General features: G+C 38.6%; 1 protein-coding gene across 1 annotated transcript; it reads left to right on the forward strand.

The window, feature by feature from the left end:
- Positions 1–1,716: 1,716 nt before the first annotated feature.
- On the forward strand, positions 1,717–23,327 carry tmem164 (transmembrane protein 164). The gene is made up of 6 exons (XM_079247161.1): positions 1,717–2,521; positions 14,428–14,477; positions 17,615–17,681; positions 19,153–19,231; positions 20,822–20,922; positions 21,931–23,327. Exons 1-6 carry the CDS (start codon positions 2,084–2,086, stop codon positions 22,135–22,137), a joined length of 942 nt encoding a protein of 313 aa, XP_079103287.1. The 5' UTR covers positions 1,717–2,083; the 3' UTR covers positions 22,138–23,327.
- Positions 23,328–24,581: the final 1,254 nt, after the last annotated feature.

The following is a 24,581-nucleotide window of genomic DNA, read 5'->3' on the forward strand; positions in this document are numbered from 1 at the left end:
ATATGAGTTTATTGGTAGTCATGGTGATGGGAGCTTTTGATGTGAAAGCATAGAGGTATCCCACTGATATTACATATTTTCACAATGGGAAATTCTTATTTGGGGCAGAACCCCTGCCATGCATTGATAATGGGTACGGGCAATGGTGTCTTTTTTTCTTTGATAAAACAAAATCATCAATAATTCCTTCTGTTCTTCATTTAATTTAACTGCTTCTACCAAAATAATATACAATCATCTAATTAAAAAGGATACTTAGAACTAATTCAAGATATCTATCAATTGCATAACTTGCTACAGATGAACTTGTGTGTTTCAGTTTTACTACAAGGAATATTTCCATTCACTTTCACTTTTAGTTGGCAAAGTGAATATATCTAGCAAGTGTGTTATGTTTATTGTTATTTTAAAACGTCTGTCTGAAAATGCAAGGATGTTTATTGAAGCCTAAAGCTTTTCACGTTTCATTTGGCAGCAATTCAAATAAATATCATCTACAAAAAGTGTATGGCTTTAGACTAATTTAAAAAATAAAAAAAAAGAACATTAAAGTCAAATATTGATTAATGTAAATTAAATATTTTTAAACTCATAATAGGTATAGAAAAATTCCTACATTTTGTATTTTTATGTAGTGTCTAGCAGTGATTACCTGTCTTTTAAAAATGTCTAATGATTTCCTTAAGAAAAAGACATCTGCTGAAAAACTAAGAAAATGTTTAGAAAGGAAATAATTTTGTGTTGACTGGTACTGTAATTTTCTATACTTCTCAAACGCAACTTTTCTTTTTTTTTCTTTTCTTTTTTTTTTTTGAACCATTGAAGCAACAGTACAAAATTGACATTATAAATGAGGTTACAAAAGCAATAGAAACCTTGATATAACAGTATAATAACAAAGAAAGTAACAGCATATGGGACATAAAACAGAGCACAAAAATTTGTGAGCTAAATTTAACAAAAAGGATACATACAAATACTTTTTTTTTTTTTTTAAATACAGGGACATAGAATTTGAAATTATGGAGGATATAAGTTTATCTTTGTAAGACTGTGTGGAGGGCATATAAGAGATTGTTGTTCTTTTTATTATTTTTTATCCGGTTAAGAGAAGAGAGCAGAAAGTCAGTTTCAGTCTTAAAGGTAAGGAAAGATGGGCTAATTCCTTGCCATTTTTGTTTGTGAATAAAAAATTTAGCTTGCAGGGTTTCTCAAACGCAACATAAAAAGTTCCCGGACTCAACGAACGCATCATCATCAAGCGTCACATTGGGACGTGAAGCTGAAACTAAATTTGCCCTGAGCTATGACTTTCAGACATTGGTAATCAATTCCCTGCAGTGAACTGGGCACATTTTAATAATTCCGCTCAAACATTTAAGTTATGCAGTTCAAAGGCTATTATTATTATCTTTAAAAAAAAAATCAGCCTTGTGGTATTTAGATACATCAATAATCACAAAGTGATTAATTACCATCAGCATCGTCACCACTCACTTTAAATGTGAGTATGCAAGTCTACAATTATGATTAGTCTATTCAGCTCATAGCAGAACGTACATAATTTTTTTATAGGTTGTAGACACGTTTCCCTTTGAGGTGGTAGAAGCCTGCGAGACCATATGTGGGGAACAGTGACAACGCTGCCATCAGCACCTTTCGGCTCAATGCTTGGAAGCTAAGCTAGCGAACCATCCGGTGTCGGTGCTCCTGTTCCCCACATGCTAACTCAACCTCCAGGAATCTGCTGCTTTCAAGCATGACATGATTTAGAGCTCGTAACCAGCATGCATGCTTGCTTTCTTGCTTAAAATGACTCCGACACCAGATTGACTAAACCAGTTGGGCTGCTGGGTTTGCAAGTGTTTGAGAGACGTGAACGAAGAAAAAGGCGTGTTGCTGCCCTCATACAACAGCCACGGGTAGTCTTGACAACAGTTGTGTGCTTTTGCAAACTGAAGTTCCTCCTCCGGCTGCGGATGAGGTAGTTTGGCCATTTAGCTAGCTGAAATACACCCAGGCGGTGAATACATGTCCATTTCCCTACCACGAGGCGAGCTACGACAGGGAAATCTTGCAGTTCATGTTTCGCCAAGAAGTCGGTGTGGCGTCTTTTATTCCATCTTGTTCGTATCTTTTCCAACACGAGAAGAGGAATATGTCCAGATATAACATTTACAGCCTGCTGGACTGGATCTATGGCGGGGTGGACCCGAAGTTTGAGGGCAATGGGGGCCCCGAGTGCGCTGCCTTTCTGGCGCCCCAGCAGCGCATCAGTGAAAGTCTGGTCATCGTCCTCATTTCTCTGCTGGAAATCGGCGTTGCACTGAGGAAAATCAACCTTTCTAAAGAGCTCCGAGTAGTAGGGAAAGACTGCATAAGGGCAAAAGAGGATAGTCTGGGGAAGAACCTGTTGCTGGTCGCCCTTTGCATGACTTTTGGAGTTGAGGTTGGGTTCAAGTTCGCCACTAAGACTGTGATCTACCTGCTGAATCCCTGCCATGTTGTGACCATGATTCAGGTAAGCATGACCCTGCAGAGTAGAAGATGATCTGTGATGGATTTCTAGCGCAAAAAAAAAAACCCAAAAAAAAAAAACCCCACTAATTTGTTGAATATGAAGATGCATGAGTGCTCATCAACTTTTGCCTCGAATACACTGCGTGACAAAGACGTATTTTGTTTGTTTCACGTTATGCAATAATCATACCAGTCTTTAATTGTGAGGAGACACCATGTTTGGTATTTTACAGCCCAAGTTACATAACTACTCTGCGCTTCCTCTATATACTTGGAAAAAATTCCTTTCCATGCAAGGCATTAATTAAAACTTTAGTACTGAGTAGAAGAAAAATACTAGATGAGTTCTAGTCATTTATTCAACATATTTAACTTAGATTTTGCATAATTTAATGAGCTATTTTGGAGTTTTGTTTTTTGTTTTTTTCTCAGATAGCAAGCACACATGTTTGTTCAGGTTATCTCACTCATTATTATGTGTTCATAAACCTAAGATGGAAACAAACAGACTAATACAAGTTTAGTTATGGAGACTTGAGTGAACATCATGCAGGGGCACAAAGGGAGATAGATTTAGTGTCTGAAGCCCTTGAAATGTGCAACAGGAGTTGAGTGTCATCGAATTTGAAACCATGTGATTATATAACATTATAAGATTTTTGATTTATTTTGTGTGCTTGAATGATTAAATGTATCGCTAAGTGCATGTGTTTACTTTTACAAATCTTAATACTCTGACCTTCATGGAACATGACATGCCACAGGTCGTAACATACCAATGGCTTCCAGCGGATGAGTCAAACTATTTTTATTACCTTACTGTATAATAAATAAAGGCCCCCTGATGATTTGCAGTATCTGTGATGAAGAATTGACTGATGGTGGCAAAAGGTCAGTAATATATGACAAGCTAGGTGAACTTCGTACACAGCAGCTGTTCTTTATCTTTAAAAATTAAACTTTACTTTCACATTTGAAACTAGTTAACAAGGTCAGGTGAAGCTGTTCTCATCGGGAGGATGCATGTGGGGACTGGCGCCAGGTGTTAATCTATTACATGTAACAAGAACAGGAGGCCTTGTTGGAGCTTGACTGTATGTTGTTAGAAAAAATAAGTGCAGCATGATTTGTGTAGTTCCTGCTTTGCTGAGAGTGATGTTTGTTGGCTCAACAGTGCATTGAGTGGGTTTCTTCAAACAATGTGTTGGGTTTTTAACTGCTTTCATATGGTGATTACAGCAAGGATTTTTGTGGGGGTGTCACTGATGATCCCATGCTCTCAGGGTTGGAGCCTGAGTATGGATGGGCGTGATTAGTGCATGTTAACTCCTGTCAAATCTAATGAAAATTATGGATCAAAACATCTTGAAAGGTTTGCAAGGATTTCCCTCCAGGCTCCTCTAAGCTTGTCGAACAATACACAGCAAGTCTAGAATAACAGCCTTCATTATACACTTGATAGGCTGAGAAATGTAGTTTCCTGTTAAGTTTCCCATGGTGCCTGGGGAGATGTGCAGAGTCTGGTGCTGCTATAACTCACTGAGTTCAGTAAAGCCTTTAAAAAACCTGTCTGCAAAACAGTTAATATTGAACAAAACTAAAAAAAAAAAAGAAGTCTGTGTAGGCTTGATCAGAATATTTGTGAGTGGCAAAACAATGCAGAAGTTTCAGCTGTAGCATTCTCAGACATATCAGAAACAGCACCCCAGGCAAGATAACATCACTCAGTACAAGGCGATAAAATCTCACAGTGTGACTTCAGCGTCTGGTGAGTGACAAGTGGGTCCTTCTAACCTGGCAGCATGAATGTCTGGTATGTTCTCCACCAGATAGTACAAGAGCAGTCATCCTGAAAGAGGCCGCTGCAGAGAGCCGGATGTATGATCAGTTTACTGTCATGCGTTTCCATGCAGGTCCATTCAGTATGGGTAGAGCTCCATAAACAAATAAATCAGAAACAGATAACGTGCAGCTTGGATGTCATGTAAGTCAGCATATTGATGGCAGAGTTTACGAGCATGATAAGAAGAAAAACAGACTAGTTTCTTTCTGTTATTTTTCCTTTGAAGTACATATTCAGTCACGATGCAGCATACAAAGATGATCTGAATGCTGCCTGCTTTTAAAAAGGTTTCATTGTAGGTCAAAGACATTTTATTTTAAACAGATTTTGCCCATGAAGATGAGAAACTATAAACTGCAACACGGATGTCATACATCCTGTTATCTGTGTCTGCCTTATCTTCATAAGGCAGGACTCATAAGTAAGACTGTTATGACTGAACCAGGATTTGCTATGCTGCGTTTAAAGGCTGGGCTGCTTATTTGAAACAGATAGATGGCAGGAAGGATGACTGTAAATATTTCCACACACTGAGGGAAATGAGAACTTCTCCCTCTGCAGAAGAGGCGTCTGGAATTTCGGCAGCGGCTTTGGGGTGGATACAGATAGGATGAAGGCTTATTTGTGTGTTTAAGTACCTGTTAACAAGTCACATGCAACACATGTGTCCTTGCTCCATTGTTAGATATGGTCTCATTCACTGTATCAGCTGTAGAGATTGCAACCAGCAGAACTGTTGACTCAGTGGTTCAGATAAGGGCAAGATCCTTTCCACTTAACGACTCCACTTGTGAAAAGGAAGTATAACTTATCAGCCATTGGTTTTTGTCAATTTTTAAGTTAATTGTCTCAACAACTTTCAGCCGATATTCCTCAATTTCAGTGAGATAATGATAATTTTTAATGCATTTGTATTACATGAGTGGCTTTTTTTGCAATGGTTGTTGTTGGAAAGTGAATATTTTCGTCATTTCCTGTTCTCTAAATATAGTCTCTTGAGTTAGTAATTAATTATAGTTTGATTAGTGTGTCTCTGAATGATTGCTGGGTTTGTCACTGTTTTTAAATGGATAAAAACAAAAATAAAACAACTGCTCTGATGCTATACGTTTTTTTAACTTAGAGAATTAAGGGAATCACCAACAGGAAACAAGAAAGATGGTGGCTTTATTTTTTTTCAGCCCACTGCAGTCTCAGATAAGATTATGTTACAGTCGTTAGCATTAATTGTGCTTTTAATGCATCGACATGTTGCAGCATTGTTGCTCCTCAAAGCTGCATCTTGCTACCGTTGTCATACAGTCTGCACACAGGGTTAAACTGCTTTCAGTAGTACTTTACAACACCTGCTCATTAAATTTAAACATGTAGAGAAACAAGATTTTTTAGCTGATGCAGTTCACAGCCACCATGTCATTACACAAACACCATGCACTTAACATGATAATGTGAATTATTATGTAGCAATAAGTCATGCAGCTGTAAAACTGACTCCTGCTGTACATCTGCCTTGGTGGTGTCTCTCGTTTTATGTAGGCTCCAGTTGTGAAGTGCACAAATAGCAATAACTTCTTCATTATTGAAGGTTTGTCATACTCAAGCGGCAACCTGCAGCGGTTAAAAGTGAAGCCTATGCAGAAGTGCATAAAACTGCAGTTCCCCCTTCATCCACTAGGGGCTGGCTGCAAAACAGAGCAAATCCCCATAGACTCCCATGTTAAAAAGACCAACTTCACAGCAGAAATAAACATGTTTACAGCCTGATTAAAAAATCCATTTTAGGTTTAATAGGTCAGGTTTACCCTCATGACAACTGTGGGAGGAGTGAATTTTTTTTCTAACTCGCATTTTTAAAAGAAATTTAATCTCAAAGTTTGGCATATTTAAAGTTGTATCCTTTTGATTGACAGGTACCCAATCTCCCGCTTCAAGTAAGACGAACACAGAACATCCGCGGTATTTAGCCGGTTAACAACGTGACTTAGCTTTAGCCTGCTTACCTCCATTAGCTGGTTAGCTCCTGTTATCTCCCAGTTAGTTCAGTAAGTTCTTAGCTACAGAAAGCTTGGAGTTCACTTAATGTCAATCATCCACCATGACATTCACAGCCCCCCTCTCAGCTTTACCTCTTTGCCCATATTTGTATTTTCCGGGCGAGACGACACGCGTGCCTCTGCCAAGATGACAATGGTAGGAACCGCCCACCGGGCTTCAATTCAGCTCTTCAGAAACCTATGAGTGAATTCACAGAGGCTACGTCCATCTTTTTATATAGTCTATGGTCTAAATGGAAGCCATGAGGAACACTGACTTCATATCGTCTATGTCAAAATGACGACTGCTGGTGCTTTAACACATTTATTGCTTACTTAACAGAGCTAATACTGTGCATTTCAGCAAAGGGCTCCATCGCTGCATGAATTGAATAGAAATTGTCAGATTGTTCATTGCATGACAGTAAATCATCTTCTAATAGATTTATGTTTGGCCATAACTGAAGCATCCCAAGCCAATGTTCATTGAGTCAGGACGTTGTGTTTTATGATTGAAAGTTGTTTGACTGCAACAGGTTGTGTTGCTTACTGTCGTCAGCGCCACAATATATGATTGACACATGCAATAATACTGTGAAATTGGAAAACTATCCAATCTGCACCTGACTAGACAATGACAATCACTTGTGAGCTGTGGAGTGACATAAACAACACAGCAGCATATTTAAACTTATTATGAAAACAGCTGATTTGTATGTTTCTCTGAAAACATTTTAGGTCAGAAATAAACGTACTGGTAGCTGCATTTTATAGTAATTAGGGCTGTGACAATATGCTTTTGTTTCGATTCCGATTTTTTTGGATGCCAATTAGATTTATATTGCGATTCTCACAATCCTTCGATATTGCTGATTTTTGTAAATTTAAAAAAAAAAAAAAAAAAAAACGTATAAAACTTTTTTTTTTTCTTTTTTTTTTTCTTCTCATTTTTCTTGGTTTCAATTGGGGAAAAAGACAACACAGTAACTAGACCATCATTCTGTTCCTATAATGCCCAAGTAGGGCTGGGCGATATATCAAATATACTCTAGATATCGTGGCTAGTCCTCTGTGCGATATAGAAAATGCCTATATTCGTCATATTCGAGTATCCTGTTGTCACGCAGTTGTTTTTTTAGCTGTGGGCAGGGTTTTCCCCCTCCTCTTCGACTCTGCACCGCTTTGCACAGAGAGTTAAAGCAAGCGCACCTAGTTACGTACATAACATGAGCTACGTGCTACGTCATGAGAGGCAGCGTGTAGCCACTGTTGCCAACTTGGCGACTTTCTCGCTAAATCTGGCGAGTTTTTTTGTGAAAAGCGACTAGCGACAAATCTAGCGACTTTTACAGGAGTTATTGGAGACTTTCCTGGTGTTTTGGCGACTGACTTTAAAGCGCATATTGTAAAGTTATTGTCAGAACGAGAGTCTCTCCCCGTCCTAAAGCACTCAGTCGGCTCCGGCTGCAGCTGCAGCCAGTCAGAGGAGCAGAGAGGACACCTGCACGACTCACCTACAGTCACAATGAACAGCCAAATCCGCCACTGATCCCGCTCTGGATTACAGAGTGGGACGTAAATTACAAAGTTTTTCACGTCACGCAAAAATAATTAATCATATTTGATTACATTCACAGCCTCTGTCACTTACTCGCCTCATCCACTGTGTGTGTGACACAAGCATATTTATCAAGCTCGTCATGTCTCTAGAAAGTACAGAAAGCAGTGGGACTCAAACCCTGAATTAAAAGCTGGCTGAAGCCGTTTATTGGAGACGATACGAGGACATTCTGCCTGTATTATAAGACTGATTTCTACGCTAAACTCTGCGATTTAAAAAAAAAATACACGACAACTCAAAAACGTATCCATAAAGCAAAGCCTTATAATAGTTCAACCCAAAGCAAGCTAAAACTTAAAAAAAAAAAAAAAAAAAAGACTAAACTAAAAGTAAGAAAACTACACAAATTAAAAAAACATAAATGTATCTCTGTCAAAGTGTCTCTTTTGGGTCACTGTGCAGTCCCAAGCCCAGAAAAAGGAGGAGGGTTGAACATGCAGCTAGCTATTCCACAAAACATAAAAATCCATTGGTTAAATTTGATAATGTAACATTTAATAAAGGAGGACAAAGCTGATTTATGTGGTTTTAATGGTATTCAAAATAATTTTCCAAAAGGATAGCCTGTTTCAGTGGCAAAAAAGAAAAGAATAGAAGAAAAATAGTACAGGATCCATCATCTGGCGGTGGTTTGGATTCCGGAGAGAAGATGTTGACCAAACAACTGTCGTATGCAAAGTATGTCGCAAAAGTGTGTCCACAAAAGGTAGTAGTACCACAAATTTATTTCATCATTTGAAAAGTCACCCCCTAGAGCCCCTATTTTCATACGTTGCATTTATTACATCATGTAAAGGCACTTTACTTTGTTTTAAAATTATATGTTTCTGCCACTGCTTTAACTGTTCAATAAATATGGTTTTGATCAATTTGCTTTGTTACAATTTCATCCTTTTGGCATGAATGTTTAAAATCAGCATATCTTAATGCAGTATGAACAATCATGTTTTAATATAGACACAAAATCATGTTACTGATGTGATTGTCTGCACCAAAGCGTTAATTAAAGGCTAAGGTAAATATCGAGATATATATCGTATATCGTGACATGCCATAAAAATATCGGGATATTACTAAAAGGTCATATCGCCCAGCCCTATGCCCAAGAAGACAAGTAAAAAGTTAAATAAAAACAAAATTACAAAAATTTTATAATGGATTATTTTTAATTGAGAAGAAAAAAAAAGCAAAATTTTAAATAGTCCTAATAGTCACAATGCTTACAAAAATGCAAAACATGTTATAATCTTGTGTAAACACATACCATCACACCTGATGACATAGCTGGTAGCTTTAGCAGATGTCACTCAAGTTGTACATTTCTGAAATATTCTGCCTTCAGGGTTGGATGAGTTGCTTGTCTGAGAAACGGGAGACATTCATGCCCAGATTGGCAAAGTCATGGAATTCCTGGAATTTCAGCACATTGAAGATACAGATGTTTGAACATACTGGTGTATCCCTCATCCTTATTTTATAATAATACAGTTTGCGCTGATGTCATTTTTATAAAAGAATAACATCAGTCTTTAGATAGTTTCTTCCATCATGACTTCTGGTTTCCAGCATTATAATTTCATATGTCAGACATCAGCAAATAGCTTGAAACAGATTCCCTATTACTGATATGATGTAAAACCTTTTTTTTTTTTTTTTTTTTTAATGTTTTCATAGAAAATTCTGTATTTTGATCACAATATATTTTTTTCTGTGGGATTTTCCATACTGTGATAATGGGTTAGCGACCTAGTCAACTCTTGCCAGATAATTGCTGGAATAGGCTCCAGCCCCCCACAACCCTTAATTAAATAAAGTGCTACAGAAAATGGATAAATTATTTTTTATATGTGTATCAGGTTACAATATATTCCTTTTATCAAATTAAATCAATCTTCAGAATTAAGCACTACAAGTCAGTGGCACTTCATATTTAGATTATTTTTATGATTAATTCACATATAAATTTAATATTATGATAAAACTAATCTAGCAAATCCTTAACAATGCACAAAAACAACAATATTATGATACTGGAAGAAATTAAAAAGGCATTACATAACTTTAAAACTCCATTTGATGTGTTGATGGCACAGTCACATACATCTTGTACATTTGCTTTGTCTCTTTTTTCCTTACTTTTTCTTTCTCCCTCTTGTTTCTTTGCTGAATCAGCCACTCATTCAACGCGATCGGTGTGTTGATATGCTAGCATGCGACTTCGTGCGTTAAGTAAAACTTAACTTTCCAAGCAAAAGTCTTGAAGTGCGCTTTTTCAGCCTCAGAGTGTTGCCAGGAGGCGATGGCTCCAGAAATGTACGTAATCAATGTCAAATGTGCCAACAAACAAATTAAAGTTTTAAGGTTGGAAAGTTACATGTTGCAGCTTTACCGTCGGTAGGGGGGCGCTTTAGTGAGTAAATCTGCCACTTAAGTAGCAAAGCTTTAATATTCATGAATTACTTTTTTTTCTACCTTTTAAAGAGGAAAGTGTAATTGACTTCTTTGACTCCCATAAAATGTAGAGCAAGTTTTTAAGTGATGAATATATTGAAAGTGTGTCAGCCTCTTATGCTTGTGTTAAGCACTTCTCTGCATAAATAGTTTTCAGGTAGATAGTGATATGTGCATATCGGTATGTGAAAAGGTCTGCTCTAAACTCAGTAGTGGATTTCACTTTGGTCAATCTCACTAAATGTGATTTCAAGGGCTGGCATCCCACACAGGAACTAATCCCAGCTCCAGACTAAGGAGGCCTTTTAAATGAGATTAACTTGAATTGACTCCTTTTTTTTATTGCTTTAGTTTTAGCATGAGTCAGTTTATCCTAACCCTGTCATATAAAAGAATACAGGATGCTGAAGTTGAAAAGTGTCAACAAAAACAGAGAGGATTGAATTTTTGAACTGTAGAAACAGAGAAGCACCCATCAGAGTTCCCCAATGTGACTCATTCAGTCATTTGAATCAAACCAGTTTCTCAAATTTCCTCTGTGCAGTAAAAGTGCAGCAATGTGCTGTCATTAACACGGACACATCTGCTTACTTATGCAAGGTCTGTTTGTGTACATAAACCTGCAAAGAAAATATATTGAAGCATTCACTGTCTAATTTCATTCCAGCATTTCCTGGTTGATTCTTAGTTTTATTAATAATATTTTATTTAATCAAGTCATTTTTTATGACGTCAATGCGTTGCCACTCGTTACTTTCAGCCTCTCAAAAGGTAACAAGCTTAATAGCTGTTACCAAATTTAGACAGTTAGCCTCTGTTAGCAGGAGCAGCAAAGTCATTTAGAATAAACCAACAACAGACACACTACTTAAACCTCTTCTAAGCCTCATCAGTAGCTTAACAAGCAGGAAAACTCCTGTGTGTCTTGTTCTGGGGTACACACTTTACATCCAGTGCATAAGCTAGCTTTAATACTGATAGTACAACTTTATCTTCTCTTGGATTCAGAATTATATACAACCCTCCTAGCCCATTGGATCATGTAGGTAGCCTGTTAAACCAAATATTTGAAGGGAGATTTTAGTTTTCTGACTGTTTACTAACTTAAACTGCAGTAGAAAGGGATCATTTTGTCAGTCACTTGTTGCAGTGCACTGTTACATTCAGTAAAATTGAATGTGCTCAACACTGTACTGTATCTACCAATCAACTAATTGTGTGTGTCTATGTCTTCATCGTTAAATTGTTATATAATGCTTTATAAGCATTATAGACTTCAGGGTCCATGTTCAAGGCTGTTGTGTTATTGGTTAGATGTATGTCATCCTATCCTGCCAGGGAAATCATCATATACATACAGTTGAAGCTGAAAGTGTAGGGATGTATAGTTAAAGTGAAAAAACTGATCAAAATCACAGGAAATTATTTGATTATGTTGTAGACCAATACAAAGAAGGTACTCTCCAAATGGAAGTCTTGTGCACTCTGATTGGCCAGTTTCTGCATGTCACTGGATTCAACTTTAATATCCACCCCTTAGTGTGGGATAAGCAAGGAGCACCTATTGTTGTACAGTAGGCGATCAATCATTGTTGCTTTCATTCATCAAACCAGTGACAGCAGGAACCCTTGCTGTGACTTCTCACATCACTGCCACCATGGGGGAAAATAGCTCTTAAACACTGTAGAAATGACCTCCATCCACTGACTGTAACATTCAATCTCTCCCTGCACGACATAACTTTGCAGGGAAGAATGGAGCAGGAATATATAAATTATTCAATAAGGTAAAACAAAAACAACCACTTGTTGGCTTGACATATAAAACCCTTCAAATGCCACTAACAGTACCCACAGAAGTATGTTTTCGTTTCATTGCGGGGCCAAATACTGTTGTGTTGGTTATATCGTGCAAAATGCCACATAGAATATTTAATAAAAAATGAGTGAAGAATACTTTGACTTTTCTTATATTTGTCGCAGTGCTGACCCCAGCATGCAGACAAAGTTGCTTTCAAACAACCTGGTGTCAGAGGAAGCATTTTCCAGCGGCACTAGGAAACAAACATTTCAGAACATCCTTGTGTAACAGGAGTAACAGGAAATGTTGCAAACCTTTTGTTTGTAGATCTTAACCAACATCAACTGAATGAAAAGGACTGTCTTACGACAAGAATCCAGTCTTGATCAAAATCTGCCGTTGCCAGCACTTAAGTTACTACATAGTTTGCTTTATAGTGGGGGGATTTTAAAACCAGTAAGATGCAAGAAGGAGAAGGAGGGGTGGAATTGCAGCTTGAAACAAGTGTCCAGTTTGCAGGCTTATCCCAATGGTGTAAATCTGTTGAGTCAGATATACTGGTAGCTGTAATCCATCACAGGAATCTTACACAGGCTAACCCCACCTGCATGCTTTGGGAAGCAAATATTACTTTTAAGATTAAAAAAAAAAAGTTGCTTTGATTTTCCTTTTTTCTCTGTCTTGAATGAGGAAAAGTTTGCAAAAGACCAGATTAGTTGTAAAATTTATTCCACACAATCACCAATAGGCTGTTTTGTAACAAAGCTCAGGTCAAATGTTGTCTTCTAACTCTCCAGCTTTGTGGCAAACCAACATTTTGTCAGTCAAATGTTGTTTCAAAACCATCCATGTTTTATTTAGTTTCCACCCAGCCCAGTTACATAATGAAAACCACACAGTAACATGCAAACATCGGTTACTTAATTAGACCCACCGTGCTAATACCAGGTTGGACAAACTTAGCCTTCAGAGCTGATTCAGCAAGATGTTGGAGATACTTTAGATCAAGATTGACGACACACTGCCGCCATTGGAGTATAGTGAACTTATTGTCATGTTCCAGTTTGACATGATTTGAATATTGTGATATGGCACATTATGCTGGAAATAGTCAAAAGAAGACGTTGCACTGTGGTTGTTGTGGAAGTTCTTTACTGTGCTGCAGCAAGGCAAACCGATTCAACAGCTTGCAAGAGTTTTTAGAGGTTGTTTTCAATTCATTCTTTTTTTGTGTGTGTGTTTTAATCCATGTAAAACCACCCACACCTCCCAGCCAATCCCTGTTGGCATAGTACATAGTTACATTGACATAGTTACATTGACACAGTTAGTTCTTGCATGAAAATACTTTGAAGAAGTCTGAACTGACTTTTGACCGAATCTGGCAGAAACTGACAACAGCTTAAATTAACCTTCAGCTATAATCAGGCTGGGATCTAAGCTTGTTATGATCACCTGTCATTTGGCACAGGAGCATCTTAAAACTGCTCTCAACTGAAGTTTAACCTTAACATTTCATTGATATGAATATGTATGTAGAGATCCACCAATTCGCTTTTTGGGAGTTCTGATCGAATATCAGCAGATACCGATATTTGCCGATACCAAATCTGTTTATGTGAATATTATTGTGACAGTGATTATTATTGCTGTTATAACTGTGTAAGATTTCATTAAGTTGTAATAAATTACCCATCCTTTCCATACCTCACCAATAAAAATATAATAACATTACAGATCTAACATGTTCAACAAGTTTTATTTTGATTTGGCACATTTTTTCTAAATACAACTATAAATGTTGGTTTTGAAATATTGGTAAAGATCTCACTTTTAGTGTAACAAAAAATGTCACATTTTAACATGCAAGGCATTTATTTTATTTTAAAACATGTCTGAAGCATGTCATCAAACACATCTGCGCAGGCTTGACTAGTGTGGTATCGGTTGTGGTATTGGTACACTTTTATTAATACCAAGTACGAGTACACACGCTTGGTATTTAGCCGATACCAATACTGATACCGGTATTGGTGCATCCCTATATATACATGTATAAAACTTATCAAAATATAGATTTCCCTTTAACTTGTTGTGAAACAGTGACTGTGACTGCATGAGTTCAGTTTAATGATGATCTCTCTGGTTTCTTCAACAGATCTTCCTGCTGGCCTGCCCACCATGTAAGACGGCAATGGTTGTGTTCAGGTGAGTGTCTATAGCTCTGGTTGATGTCTGGATCTAAATTCTGTTAAACTGAACAATGCTGGCAGCTATGATCTAAAGTTGTGCCAAGGTTTTTAGGGGCAACTGTAAAATGGCTACAGCAGAGTTTCTTGTATTATTAAGATGCCAAAGGAGCTTTTTGTCGTTGCAAACACTGAATGGTCTGCGAAGTGACTTGGCAGATGGATTTAAATTGATTTTTAATTCCATATTGCAGCAATTGTTGTGGACATTAATTGTAGTTAGTAATAGACCTCTGCAGAATAAATGGAGTTTTTGCGTAGATTTATTATAATTATGTAGTTTTAGTGTTCAATCTGCTCTTCTCTCCAGCTCCTCTGGTCAGGGAAGTTAATTATTCATGGGGCCATTTTGCTAGTGGGAAAACAACATGGGACTTACTCAGAAATGAACACTGACAGGATCACTCCATGGCCCAAGGGAGCCACTCTGAGAACAACTGCAAGGAGTGGTGAGGAGATACAGCAAGTCGGTGTTACTGTGTCTCACCTAAAATACAAATAAAACACAGTCTGAAGAATATCTCGGCTTTAAAACAAATAATAATGATAATACCGTCTTTCATTTCTGTTTCTTTTACATAAACCCTGCTCTGGTCGAGGTGGGCCTGCAGAGCATTTCATGCAGCCCATCATGCATATAAACACTGTTATGGGGATTAGTTGTGGGGCTTTAGCTTTTGATTGGCACCTCATACGAGCAAGTTGGAGCTCCCATGTCATGTCCAGGGGCTTTAATTGTCAGCAAGAGTATTTGTAGAACTTCTGCACATACTTGTGGAAAACTCCACATGCAGTATTAGTTGTTTGGGCTGCTACACAGAATGTGTATGCAGACTTGGTAAAACATTAAGACGAATCATTTTTTCAGAATAGTAGGTATTTGTAGGCATTTCTGGATGTATGAAATAATATTTTTTTTATTTAAGAATCTTTGACTCTTGACAGTAAATTCAGATGGTTAAGGGGGAAAGCAGCAATCATTGCATTAAAAGAAAACAGCAGCTCTCAACTTACATTGACACAACAGGTCTCAATGCTCAATTTAAATTTCTTTTTGTTTTTAAAATTTAATTTAGCTTTTTTTGTTTTTATGTTTTTTTTTGTTTGTTTTTTGTTTTTGTTTTTTGTTGTCTCCCCTTTCCTCATTTTCTGTAAATCATATTTGCTCTTTTCAGAGTGTTAAAAAAGATAAAATAAAATTCAAATTTAGGTTTCTATTGGCCCTCTTTTGCCTGCGGTATGAACAAAGCCTTACAGCAGGGATCCTCAATCCTGTTCCTCGAGGGACAGTGTCCTACAGGCTTTCTGGCTGGTCCTGCTGGAACACACCTGACTCAGACTCAGACAAACTTTGCACATGTCAGCTAAATATGCATTGATTTGACTCGTGTGTTGCAGCGGGGACACTTTGAAAACCTGCAGGTCACGGGCCCTGGAGCATCAGGATCCCTGCCTCAGAGTATGCCAAAGAGAGGCATTGAAGGCATATTTTTTTCCAAAACAAGGTGGAGTTAGAGCTAGCTATATGATTACAGTATGTGATCATAACATGGACTGGTGAAACATACCAGTAAAACTGGGAAAAAGACAGTGATGCAGCCTAATTGCTGATATTGTCAAAAACATGACTTATCCATTCAAGTTATGGACTTTTATATCCCCAAAGAAGGTGGCTTACTCTGAGCATACGTTCATTTAATCTCATTTGTTTGACATCTCAGAACATTGTTACACTTCTGATAATCAATGTAAGTCTGCGAAAAAGGACTTTTTAGATGTCGAAGGTGATTGATTTTTTTTTTTATTATTATTATCTTACCATGTGTGAATTAAACTCCAAACCTGTGTCCTTCCAGGAAATATTTGAAATCTTAGGCTGCTGCTTTCTTTTTCTGTCAAAGCTGGGTAAAGCTCTGACACAATTAGCACTTTATAAGGTATAGAGTCATTTTCATTTCATCAATTAAAGTTTAAAAAACAGATAACACTGTTCACAGTAACTAACTCAAAGTAGTATGCATGAACATGAACAAGTAAATATTTTGTAATACTTCCAATTTAATGATAATAAACTGTCTTAAATCTTACACACAAACACATGACCATTCTAAAGGACGGCAGCGTTCGAAATGTAAGTCACGATTTAAGTTTTAATTACATCTGAGGTCAAGATTTTCATTTTCTAAGAATTGCTAATTGTTCCTTTCTCATTTTTCTTTTTCTTTTTTTTTTTTTTTTCTATGTATTGATTGAAAAACGTTGCACAAAGATCCACAAATGTGGTGAAGTGGAATTTAAAGCATAAAGTTTCTTAACCGAAAAAAAGGGGGGAAAAAAAAAAAAAAAAAGAGGAAGTCCGGAGGCCCACCAGAGTGACAGCTGGGCTAATTTGAAGCTACATTTCCACCGCACCGCTGCTTTCCCAATGACCTTAGCTGTCACAGCAGTTATTTTGGCTCATTTGACAAAAAGAGCAGTTTATGTGTCAAATTGTGACGGTCCACACTTTGACACATAAGCTGCTGGGCCTTGAGACCATGTACGAGGTATTAGATTTGGTTGTGGTTAAAAGAGGGATTCTTATTCTTGTGTTGGGTTGCGTCAAAGTTAACTGGGCTGACTTTGCACTCGCTCTGCGAGGAGCAGACAGAGTGTGGGCACGGAGTGGTACACCTGGAGAACAAGGTGTGCTTGCCAAAGCTCGTAAGATATCCAAGTTCAGATAATTGTGAAACTGCGACTTTTGCACATTTTCTAAAAGGCTCAGAGAAATGCCTGGCCTCCTGCACACACCTGTAGTGCGAGAGACAATTAGCACTCCCACAAGAGTCCAATCCTGCCAAAGACTAAGAGGCAGCTGTTGCTAACAGCATCAGGAGGGACTTTGATTGGTTTAAACTGTCCTCCACCTGTTCCTCTCTGCTTATATCAGCACTAATTGATCTCAGACAGTCTGTCAGCTGTGAGATGATGTATGAAATGTGGGAATAACGGGTACAAAAATCTTATATGAGAGATGATGAAGAGAGACATTTTCTCCATCTAATGTCATTGATAATGGCTTCATCCCCCCCCCCCCGCCCCGCTTATTTTCAGGTTGCAGGTCCACATGTTGAATGGAGCGCTACTGGCTTTGATGTTCCCTGTCGTCAACACCAGACTGGTAAGTAACCAGTGAGGGTGTGGTAGCATCAGCAGGTGCAAGCCTTTGTTCAGTCTCAGAGCTTGATGAGGCATGGATGTCTTCCTTCATTCGTTTATTCATAAGAGGTTTATGTCACTCAGGAGAGAAATGTCATTTTGCATTCATGTGCTCAAAAACACTGTTTTTACAACGTGTGTTTATTGTTTTCAAGACTATGATGTTCAGTGAAGCAAAGAAAGGGGTGGGAATCATTTTTCACATCCATCTCCGCGTTACTAGAATAATAAAACAAGTTCTATTGAATTTATAATTCGATCAGTCCTAAAATTGGATGAAGAGCCAGTCACTAGACTGCTTGATGAATTATTTGTAGACTTTGTAGCACCAAACAGAAATGATAGTTAAAATTAAGAGTCACAATTGGAAAAATTACAACATGCATTCCAGTTTTAAGTTATTTAATGGGTTGTGATTTTTATGCTGCTTATTTAAGGCAAGTCTGGTGCCTAAGAATCTAAACAAAGTGGGTCATACAGCAAGATGACAACCCTGAAACTCCACTTGTTTAACCAATGAAGAAAGCTGTTCCCCATTTTGCACTCAAACAGCTGCTTCAGGAAAGAAATAAGGGGAATTTAATCAGATAACATTAAATACCTGAACAGATCAGACCCTCAACATAATGTAGGAACTTTTAATTCTGTTTAGGAATGCCATTTTGACAGGCTTAGCTCGTAAGTAAATGGGAAGTTTTAACACCTCGAGAAGAAGTTCAGTGAACTCAGAACAATTCTTTCATTTGTAAACGTATGCAGTCTTATCTGTAGTTCACCATCAGATGTTCATATCTAATAAGGTAGTACATTTGCATTGACATTGTTTGCAATTTTTTTTCCTAGTTGAAAGTGATATTACTGCTAGTTTCTTTAATAACAACGTTGTCACCATGTTATAGGCTGCATGCAATGCATCTATCTATCAACACACACTGAGCAGCTGATAAATAGCAGATCCTCATAAGTCTTGGATAAACAAACTTGTAGTTTTACATCAAGTGAGTTGACACACAGGTACACATTTACAAAGACTGTTTTACACATTTCTATTGCATAAATATGAACTTCTTAACTACTTGTGAACAAATAATGTATTTGACGAATTAATTATACTGTTAACATTAATTACCAGCTGAACAGTCAGTGTTTGTTTTCTATGCATATTCTTTGCAGGCGTCTATCTGATGTCTGCTTTGGCCCTTTGCCACTTTGTCTTACCCATGGATCCTTAATCCTGGTCCTCGAGGGCCGGTGTCCTGCATGTTTTTCACATGTTCCTGCTAGAACACACCTGACTCACACTCAGACACATGACTGCCAAATGCACATTGATTTGAATCAGGTGTTTTGCAGTGAGGAACACTTGGAAAACCTGGTCTTTCCTGTTATGTGATGCTGAAAATAATAAGCCATCTATCTTGTTTATTCCCCAGCTACCATTTGAGAAAGAGATCTACTACATCCAGCACTCCATGCTCTACTTGGTGCCTCTTTACCTTTTCAGGAAAGGAGGTGAGTGTTAAGTCAATTTAAGTTATGGTTATTTTAACCTGGCTTTTTGATTGGACCACTGTCCTTGTCCTGGTATTTGTGTACAAGGAGAAGCAGGTTTGTCAACAAATGATGCCGCACACCATGATGTTAGGTGGCTATACAGCCCCTTTCAGCTGATCAGTTTCTTCCAAATGACCCATTTAATCAATTATGCCAAAAATTTACCTGGCAGGACGTTTTATATATATTTTATTATTTTGGTCTGTTTAAAGAAAAATCACATTTTCTTTTGTGGTTTTTGGGTGTTACTGGTTCATCATTCCATGTACTGGTACCCTCTGTTGTTCTCAGATAAAAGAAATGTTGGCTCACAAACAGGGTTTCATGTGCAGAACACCTAAATCTAGTTGAGTAATGCTGAGCCTGCACATGTAGGAGTGATTCTACCCCCAGCTGCGTTATCGTAGCGTATTACACCAGTTTTGAAAGCGAACCCATTTTCTGTGGATGTTAAAAGCCTGGTCTATGTATGATGGTTGGGTCTGTTGTTTTTGTTTTTTGTTTTTTTAAGTGTCATGTCGACATACTGAATGACGTCTTTCATAATCCAAACAAGCAAACTCATAAAATTGTGGCAACATTTATTCATGGATGAATTCCATTTTGTCTGTGATGCTGCAGAGATCTGCTTTTTCTCGAGGTGTATCATGTCATTGTTCCTTTTACTCAAAACAGAAGCAGAATAAACACTCTTAACCTCATGCAAACAAGCTTCCTAAAAGCAAATAAAAAACTGAGATGAGGGCCTTTTTTTTTTAATTGATTTATTTTTTTGTATGTTGCTCTTCTATCAAAACAATGGATCCTGCTTTTCCTGTTGTCCTAGTTACAGTATGCTGTTCATATAACACAACTCAGGAGGTGCAATGCAAAGACTATAAGGCTTCTCGAGTGAAAAATTTACATCTTACTTAACTTGCAGGTATGAGCAGCAGCACCTTCAGCTCTCCAGTTGCAGCTTTGTCCTGTTTGCTTCTATATGTGTTCAGTGGAAGGCAATGCTTAAGTTTGCTCTCACAATGACCCCCCCCCCCCCCCCCCCCCCCCCCCCCCAAAAAAAAAGAAGGAATGTATCGCAGGAAAAATGGAGGGAATAAATTAGAAATGCATAAAAACACTGAAGCGCTGATAGATCTGAAGAATTGGTCAGTTTGACAGTTTGAGGTGTTGCAGGCATTGATCAAAATTGAAGCCAGAAGGGCCTCAATGTTCATTAGGGACATGACACCAGAAGCAGACAGGAGGAAATATTCATTTCACCAGTCAGATCAATGCAGTGAGAGCCAGTTTGATGCCTTCTCCTGAAATTACTCTTGCAAATACCATCAGGTAACCAACAGGAAAAGCTGGTTTGACGAATACAGCTAATAGTTTGTGGCTTGAAATACTCGTCTCGCTCACACACACACACACCAGCAGGGAAGTGTCCTTAAAAAAAGCATTTGGTTTGCATATTAAACAAGTGGCCAGGGTTTGTATTTTTGATATATTTCACTCATGTAATCTCTCTTCAGCTTGATATGTTTTTACAAGTGTGTCTTTCTGCAGGTGTGTACAAGCCTGAGCCTCTGGGGGATATGTGGTGGGCACTGCTCTCCACAGGCATCCTGTTCCTCTACCATTTCCTCTTCTTGCAGGTCCTTGGCCTGGTAAGATGGAGCCCTCTGCTGGGCGTTTCTGGTATTTCAGGATGCAAAAGTGATTCGCTGGATTTATTTCCAGCTTTTAATCTCAAACATTTATGATTGTATTACAAACGTAGCCACCGTTATCACCCTTAACGCCAACATCTTTGCTGATGTTCGTGAAATGGTTGATTTATCACCTTTATTTTTGAAATGTCAAAAAAATAAAACTTTAATTATAAAAACAATGGTTAGTCAACAACTATATTTTCAGTTTGAAAACATCTGTTCAGTTGAAACCGAGATGAATTTGTATCGAGAGCGAAGGAAGGAGAAGAATTTGGGAGGGTAAAAGAAATAGCTCATGATCCAAAGGAAACTACATCATCATTTTAAACAGGGTGGAGGCGGTATGATCAGCAGCTTATGTATGACACCCAATTGGTGTTAACTGATTATCTCACTGCTGAGGGGGAAAAAAAAAAAATCTGGAGTTTTCTCTGCTGCATTTCCGTTTCATTCGTTTAACGTAAGCCTCATTCAGAATTTTATTTACTTACTGAACACAGAACTAAGCGTAGATGCTTGAGCTGCAGAGATGCATCTACTACCGGACAACATAAGCATCTTAATATTTACATTTATCTCTTAAAAGATTCCAAGGATTTAATAAAAGGTCTTTTATTTCACCCTCTTAAGCTTCAAAGTCAATTAAACAATAAAAATTAGGTTTTAAAGAATAAAAGAAAATCTGCAGCAAAAACCAGATGTGAATCATTCAGCGGTTAAATGAGTTTCTGCCGTCAAATAATAACTTATAGAGGACTTGGAGGTGAACTCATTCATTCCCTTTATGAAGAGTTTTTTGGAGCAGAAATCCAGCGGAAATGAATGATTCATAAAGATAAGCACAGTGAAGTCAACCGTGGCGCTCCCTCAAACTTCATCCAAGTGGATAATACTTTTCAGATGGCCCCATTAATATCAAATTAGGTCTCACGCCTCTCTGAACTTATCTCCGTTCTCCTCTAGGCGACTGAGGTCAACCTGAACAACATGCTTTGTCCAGCTGTGTCTGATCCTTTTTACGGGTCTTGGTACCGGGTGTGGGCCACCGGTCACCAGACCCTGCTGACCCTCATCCACGGAAAGGTCCTCACACTCCTCTCACAACACACCGGCACAGTTTGCAGATACCTGCTGGACACACTCCGATTGCGCAGCAAGAAAGTAGACTGAATGTCCACCAAGATGCACTCCAAGCCTCTCACTCTGAATGCCTGCTCTCTTGCTATTGAGTTTGTTTTGTTTTTTAAATAAATATTTTAATGCATCTTTTAAGACTTAACCTCTGTTCGGTGAAACAAGGGAGCATTTCAGGGCCAGTGAATCAGTGTGTCATTCTCGTTGTCGTAGTTGGCTTGGATACATAACTGCATGCAGAATTGTAACATGCATTTTAAAGCTGGAAGTTAGCGTTGTAGAGCTGGTCCTTTTCCAGTCGTTTAAGCAAATTAGCGTGAGATTTCTCAAGCTGCCTTTTTTTCGTGAGCGTAAACATTTGAGGACAGAAGATGGGAATCACCCAAATGTCACTGCTGTTTCTGCAGTTGTTGCACTTTCAGTTCTTAATGTGGTAGTCGCGCTACGTCGTATGTTTAGTGGGTAAAGCTGCCATTTTATTCGTCTCAAGTGCGCTTTGAAGCAGATTGCAAATGTGAGCTGTTGTGAAAAAGTTCCTGCTTGCTTATAGCGCGAGGATGTGTCTGATCTCCTCTGTGTTGTCAAGATTGAAAATAGAAACTCCATGGCATTCCTCTGTTTCTACTTCACACCTGCGCGGGTTATGATGCATTTCTGTTCGCAGCTTCATTCGCCTTTCTGTCTCCAACCTGTTCGGAACATTCCAGTTATGATAATCAGGGGACATGAGGGATGTATTACATGTTGCAACTCAAAGTGATGAATGTGGATTTGTGAATCTACACTGAGATGATATTACCTTTGCCAAGGTGTTTTGTTTTTCCCTCTTTTGTCTGTTATTTATTTGTTTTGTCGGACCACAGGAAGGTGTATCTAAGTACAAGCAGTATGAGGTAAATGTGTCGTTTGCCAGCATGGAATGGTTCTTGTGTAAACAAGCATCGTGGCCGCAGCCGTGCAACATGCCACTTGAAAAAAACTTGTCCGTTGATCACTGACTTCACCTCTCAGAGCATTTCGAAGTTCACTCCAGTACAAGTGTACCAGGTCCCACTTGTAAAAATGCATCCAGTTATCTGCATGAAGTAATTATAGGTCATTTTATTTATTTCCCTTTTGGAAAGAAAGTGTTAACATGGTTAATGGAAAGGTTTCAGTCAAAGGTATATATCATTTCAAGTACGAGTATGTATTACTGTCGTGTATTCTATATTTCACTGTAAAGAAGGGAGAAGAGAAACTTTTGTATTTCCTTCAGTTTCAGTATATGCGCTTTATTGACAATAAAAGGGATTTCAGTTGACTGCTGTTCTCGTCGTGTGTTTTGAGTGCATGTTTTTTGAGTCTGGATACTGCATGCTATGAAATGCTGTTATACAGCAGTGGTGAAAAAAGGGAGAATGCAACACCTTTTTGTATTTGGATGAGTTTTTAAAATGAGATGGATGAAAACCTTAAACATCACAAGGCATATTGCATCACATCCTTATTCATCTAATAAAACCTAAGCATTTAAGTAGAAGGATGCACTACTGATTTCCTCATCTCAAAAAATTCATTCAACACAAAAGGTAACAACAATGGTAGTTACACCACAACAAAAAATTTGAACATCTCAATATCTCGTCATGTGACCTTGAGCATCAATTACAGCTTGACAACGACGTCTCATGCTGTTCACAAGGCAACTTATTGCCTGCTGAGGCATGGCATCCCACTCTTCTTGAAGGGCAGCCCTCAGGTCATTGAGGTTCTGGGGTGCAGGGTCTCGAGCCTCTACACGACGGCTCAGCTGATCCCACAGGTTTTCAATGGGATTCAGGTCTGGAGAGAGTGCAGGCCATTCCATTTGAGGTACACCAGTCTCCAACAGCCGTTCCCTGATGATGCGGCCTCGATGAGCAGGAGCATTGTCGTCCATGAAGATGAAATTAGGCCTGTGCTGTTCATGTAGGGGCACAATCACTGGATTAATGATGTTATTCAGGTAGTATGGGCTTGTCACTGTACCATTCACAAAGTGTAGGGCAGTTCTGTACCAAGTGGACACCCCTGCCCACGCTGTAACACCGCCACCACCAAAAGCTCGCCTGGTGACAACAGTGGCTGATGCATAGCGCTCTCCCTGACGTCTCCAACATCGTTGCCGGCCATCATTTCTGCTCAGTGTGAATCGACTTTCATCAGAGAACAGCACTGAGGCCCACTGGTTCCTCGTCCAGCGTAAATGCTCCCTGGCCCATGCAAGACGATGAGGCCTGTGCCTGGTGGTGTGGTCAGGTACCCGTGCAGGTCGTCTAGCACGCAGACCACGCTGATGGAAACGGTTTCGAATGGTCTGACGTGACACTTGGGTGCCTCTCACCTCTCTTAAACGTGCCTGGAGTTGAGTGGCATTCATCATCCGGTTTCTCAGGGCAGTGTTCACAATGTAGCGGTCATCAGCACGGGATGTGGCCAAAGGACGTCCACTTCTAGGC

Source organism: Telmatherina bonti (assembly GCF_933228915.1).
Source record: "Telmatherina bonti genome assembly, chromosome: 10".
In the NCBI taxonomy this organism is placed as follows: domain Eukaryota; kingdom Metazoa; phylum Chordata; class Actinopteri; order Atheriniformes; family Telmatherinidae; genus Telmatherina; species Telmatherina bonti.

Bases quoted from the DNA above. Each gene is read 5' to 3' on its own strand.
- tmem164 (XM_079247161.1), top strand. From the start codon at position 2,084: ATGTTTCGCCAAGAAGTCGGTGTGGCGTCTTTTATTCCATCTTGTTCG. The intron at 2,522-14,427 runs GTAAGCATGACC...TTTCTTCAACAG, and splicing joins ATGTTGTGACCATGATTCAG to ATCTTCCTGCTGGCCTGCCC. The intron at 14,478-17,614 runs GTGAGTGTCTAT...GCTTATTTTCAG, and splicing joins ACGGCAATGGTTGTGTTCAG to GTTGCAGGTCCACATGTTGA.